Here is a 5,535-nt window from a genome sequence, read left to right on the forward strand (position 1 = left end):
CAAAAAAAACAGCAAATTACAAGCATATTCCTACTGAGATGAATAAGAAAATAAAGAAGAGGAGACAGTGTTTGGATACATTCCTGCATATTTCAGAGTCTCCTCCCACAATTCCCTTAAGAGTTGAACTACTCATAGTCTGGAAAAGTCACCTGCTACATTGTCTTTTTTAGCTCTGATCTTGACTTGAGCTTTGTTCACGTTTTGGATCACAGTGGTACTGTAAGGAAGAAAACATACATCATAATCAAGAAAGCTGAAGTGGTTCATTAAGTCATCATTATATATAAGATGAAGTAGTAATCAAATAGCCGTACAGATTTGGAAATTGTCTTCAGCTCAGTTCTCTATGCAATTCATTGCACAGACTTCGAAGCTAACACAGAAGCTTTGAAAGAAATAGGTTTCCAGCAATGTTTAGAAGTGTAAAAGACGCAGAGTCTGTGAAATGTAACTTTAAAAATGTCTTAGACCAAGTATACAAAGCATAGCTAAAAACTAGCCAGTTATCTGGCAAATTACTTTAAAATATTTTTATAACATTGAGACTAGCCAACCTGTGAAACTTTTTTCCCAATAAAAGTGAAGGAATTTCAAGGCTTTAACACAGCCCAAGGCCACAACATTTTGTTCATTTGAGTTTGTATGTATTTGTTCTTTCAGAACATTTATGAGTTTGTTTACCCACTAACTCTATCATATTAACAGACTTCAGCTTGTACAACAATTCGTCTTGAAGAATTCTAAAGTGTTTTAGAAGTGACCTGTCTTCCAAGAACAGGTCACTACAGCCAACTCTTCTACTGAAGTACATTTGCTTACAGGGTGGAATCTGACTATTGTTTATAGCTAAACACTGTGACTGGTTAGGACAGGAAACAGCACCATATCCAAATGAAAGGGCAAAAAGACTTCTCTCCAGCAGCACACAGACTACTACTGTGTCTGATCACTTAGTTCTTCCCCGTTAATTGGTGGTACCATCAGCTGAATCATTAACACTTCCCCAACTTTATTCCACAAGATCTACACACATTTGAATGAATTACACAAACACCCTAGTTAGAACTGTAATTTATTAAAATACAATTAAAAAGTACCCTACTGGAAGAAAAAGATTTGTTTCCCCTCTCACATACAGCCCTCCCTAGCCCTAGTGAGACAAGAGGTCAATGAGATAGGAGGTTAGAACAATTAGTAAAATTTCTGTATGACTTACTGGGAGAAAATAACATACATTACATCCGGCCCTCAAATTCACAAGAAAGATCAAAATGATAAATAGTCCAATACTCTGCTATAAATTCTTGTTTCCCTACATTTTAGATTCCAAACTGCAAAAAGCAACACCTTCTCAAATCAAGGATTTGTACGTAAATTCTGTTAATCTTTCCACTTTGTTTAGCTTCCAATGGAGTATACATTTTCATCATGCAAATTATCTCTCTCCTGCAGTGATGTCTCCTATCTTTACCTAATGGAATTCAGTTCATCCTGTCCTACCTTGTCCACTGTCTTTCTTTTTTCTTTTTAAAGTGCATTTAAGAATTTTACTTTTTTTTCCAAAAGAGAAATCAACAATTTGTTAATCGTTTTTTCCCATGGGTAGGACATCCACAAGATCAGCAATCCTCACCTGAAATCTCCTGCTGTAAACTTTGCCTCAGCAAGTGAAAAGGCAGCTTCTCTCATCACCTCACCCATCAGCATCTTAGTCTGTTTAAAAAAAAAAAAACAACAAAAGAGGCAGCAAATACAAGGCACATCATTACTCCTTTTCCAGGGTAAATAACTAACAGCATAAAGAGAAGAATGAGAAATTTAAGAGAGTGAGAAAGTCCTGTATGCATAGCTTACTCTCAAACTGCAAATCATAATTCCCAGGTGACTGGCAAAAGAAGAAATATTTCAGCTGTTTCACTGACCCAGTGTAGAACTCACAGAAATGGCAAAAGACTTGTCTGTCTTAATAATCATAAAATTCTACTACAAGGGGGTTAAATCACAACAGTAGAATGGCTCAGTAAGAAAACACTCGTTACTTCATATTGTACCGAATACTACGAGACAGCTGAAGTTGTTTTTCAACATGTACATATATGTGGCTTTGTGAAGCTGCGCTCTCCTCCTGCTCCATTTTTCCCCCATTTTTACACATTTGAAGCCCTTGTAGCTAAAAAACACACTACTGAGAAGCAAGAGCTTTTGTATATTAGACAGTTTATAGGAATCAAGATACAGAGTGCTAAGAGCTTGTCAACAGCATGGCAACAAAGCACTACTGATAACCATAGATATCGTAGCAGTTGCAGCCAAAACAGTACAACTAAAACCCGTCCAGTATGGTAGAACAGAACAAGCCGTGTTAGGCTCTACTGAGTTATCTTAGATTTGTCGTTCATGTTGCAATGGAAGAAGCAGGACTCGGTGTTTCTTCATAAAGGAACAAGTTCCATCTGGACAAAACTTCTGCTTTCTAGTGTAGCTAGTCATGCAGGAAACATTATAGATCCACAGTATCCTCTCAAGCCAGATAAAGCAACAAAAATGGGGCTACAGAACATGTTAAATCCACCCCTAAAGTATTTGGCAGCATCAGAGCAAATTCCCTGTAATGTAGAAGAGATGATAGGGAACTTTTGACACAAAAGAAAGCAGAGCCTAGGACTGGTTGGAAAGAGGTGAAGAATATTAACTCTTACAAAATTGCTATATCATTGCAGCCACAAAAACATAATTCTGCTCATCTGTCCTCACTTACAGTAGCCTCACTTACTTATCCACGAAGTTGTCCTACGTTCCAGCCTACCTAATGAAGTTAGCAGAACGGGAATGCACAACTGACAGAACAGACAGATTTCAAATAAAGTGAGCCAAACAGGAATTCTGATTTACCTACCTCAATAATTTTCTTAAGGATCTGCCTGAATCGAAGTGTCAAAGCATCAGATTTTTTCTTCAAGAGGTTACGACCTGTTTGGGCTCCTTTCAAACGAGCCTTCATGATGGTCTGAGCCCTGTTAAACAGAGGAATAAATACAAATATCCTGCATCATCCGAAGGGATTAGGAAAAAACTTATGCAAAGTTTTCTGACATGGACATGACTGAAATTATGAAGCAACCAAGAAACATCAATGCAGTAAAACAGGATGGCCAATTCACGACAGAATTTTATGTTCCTATTTAAAATTCCTATAAGGGAATTTATTATATTTACCTCCATCATCAATGAGAATTACAAGGTTATTATCTGCAAAGTCAAAGATCGTGGAAAATTGACAAGTCATTTTTCAGCGCTTCCATAATAGGAAATCAGAGTTTTCATTTTTCTTGATGACTTACAAGTACCAGAAATGCACCAGAAATCAAACTACCCCAAAACCCACTGTCAGTGTGACAGTGGTATTGCTTTTAAGCTCTTTTACTGCTATGTCATCTTTTCAAAATTAGACAACACAGCAAATTCTTCATGTGATCGTAACTGTTGATGCTGTGTTCTGATTTTATAGAGCAACAAGATATAGCAGTCGTACATTCTGGTTTAGAGAAAGTCAGCAAGTACAATGATTCCATATCTTCATACGCTGCACAGGAGATTTACAAGCTATTTAAGACAATCAGAAGTAGCATCAGTTTAAAAGGGATATTAGTAAGCTAGCTGTGGCATTGTATATCCTTTACTTCCAGTAGCACACTTACAGTTTCTCATACGGAATTAGGAACTGAAGAACGATCCAAACCTTGCTTCCCTCTCTGCTGTGGAGTATATTTTAATTTGAAGAATCTTCTGATTTAAGTTAACTAGAATAGCAGGAGCTATACTACAAAAACCACAAGCTGTGCTAACTTAAGCTACCACTTTGTACACGCAGCCACTACAGACAAAGGACAATACTCAAGTCAACTCTATGTGAAGAGAAGCCTTATACACTTCCCCTCTGACCTTGGAAAAAGTAAGTATAAGTAAGATTCTACCTACACAGTGGAATCCATTACTTTCCACATCTATTGGCATGTGATGAGAATAGCTCCATTAATATCTACCAAATACTTATAACTGAAAAGCACAAATACTTTCTGAATGTTTATGATTAAAAAAACCCAAAGAGTAAAAAGGCAGCTTTACTTTCACAACGAGCAGGTCTCTGTCACCACCTTGAACTAACTTGTTTGCTCTGTTCACCACCTGCCAGAGACTGGCTGACCTTCTAGTTCAAGCAAGACTTCACAGGCTCTGAGAGTGCACTAAACAAAGTCTTGTTTACCGTCAAGGAGACTGAGCAGCTTCTGTAATTGGTCATATCCAGCACAGAAGAGGCTCATACCAGCAAGCCACTTCATAAACAAAACAAAAAAAAACAAACCTTGTGAAATTCTGTTCTATCAGCTAACAAAAAAAAATGTTGCAGAGGCAGGCCATCTTTATTTTATCATCCTAGCTTACATTCCTATCAAAATATCAGCCTCATTTGAAACAGGGCTTGTAAATATTAAGCCTTTGTACCTCACCACCTTGCCACAATGACGTATCAGCCCACAAAACCAGATACCTTTTAAAAGTGACTGAAGTGCCTCCTCTTTGGACATGTAGACTGAATGAAGAGAGCACTATTGAAGAGCAGGAGAGAGACCTGTGACTTGGTATATGCAATAATTTATTTCTGAACTAAGTTTCAAAACAGAACCTTTACCCTGTAATGTATTAATCTTTCCATACAAACTGTTATTTCATATGTCCTGAGCTCACGTATGGGAATAATTATTATTTTACATCTGAGGTTTTCTGTCCTGCAAGGAACCTTTTTATAAAGACTACATCCAGGCATCAACCCAATTTTATGCAAGAAGACTTGAAACAGCCTTTCACCTCAAGGCAAAGTCTTTCTGTCCTGGAGGGTTCTGAAGAGAAACTGAACAGCATTATTAAAACAGCAATTTTATTAGCAGATCAGTTTCAATTGTTTGTGTTCGTTCCCATGTTGGCAACTTTCTAAGCCTTGTCAGGAGACATCTGATTTCATGACAAATAGTTTGCTGTCAGGATCTGGAAAATTACTTGACTGTCCACTGCACTTCACGAATTTAACTTCCTTCTTCTTTTTTAACACTTTATGGCCAACCTCCTGCACAGCAGTGTCGTCTATTAAAAAGTGAAGGGAAGCTATGGTTCGATTTGTGCATTTTTTCTTATATTCTACAAATTGCTCTTTTTAAAATCAAGGTTTGCATAATTGCTTGATTTTAAATAGTCCCCCCCTGCCACTGGAAGCCGCTTGCTTCTTGGTACTGGACCCTGCAATGGCCCTCTGATGACTGACAGCGCTGATTTTGAGCCTGAAAAGAGAAACTGAAGAGAAGATCTAACTGCAGCCTTCAACCGCTTACCGAAGCGTTTTACACAAAACCCAGAGGGAGGCCCTCCTTGGAGGCGCGCAGCAGCAAACACACAACCAACAAAACGATTTCCAGCGCCGGAGCCCAGGCGGCAAGAGGAGCCCGGAGAGCCCCCGCCTCGGCGCCCCCCAGGGCTGCC

The 5,535-nt window shown here is 38.4% G+C and overlaps 1 protein-coding gene across 2 annotated transcripts in view; it reads right to left on the minus strand.

Moving 5' to 3' along the window:
* The window catches only part of ATP6V1D (ATPase H+ transporting V1 subunit D), a 7,617-nt gene extending 4,604 nt beyond the window's left edge, over positions 1 to 3,013 (minus strand). Inside the window, exons 1-3 of one of the 2 annotated variants that reach the window (XM_009283526.1) lie at positions 2,900 to 3,013; positions 1,637 to 1,716; positions 153 to 220 (exon numbers count right to left, since the gene is read on the minus strand). In XM_009283526.1, coding sequence (XP_009281801.1) covers positions 153 to 220; positions 1,637 to 1,716; positions 2,900 to 3,004 — 253 coding nt within the window. In that variant the 5' untranslated portion in view covers positions 3,005 to 3,013. The remainder of the gene's footprint in view (positions 1 to 152; positions 221 to 1,636; positions 1,717 to 2,899) is intronic. The other variant, XM_009283527.1, reaches the window with a different exon arrangement.
* Positions 3,014 to 5,535: the final 2,522 nt, after the last annotated feature.

The sequence above is a fragment of the Aptenodytes forsteri genome, unplaced genomic scaffold, assembly GCF_000699145.1.
Source record: "Aptenodytes forsteri isolate BGI_AS27 unplaced genomic scaffold, ASM69914v1 Scaffold486, whole genome shotgun sequence".
Taxonomy (NCBI): domain Eukaryota; kingdom Metazoa; phylum Chordata; class Aves; order Sphenisciformes; family Spheniscidae; genus Aptenodytes; species Aptenodytes forsteri.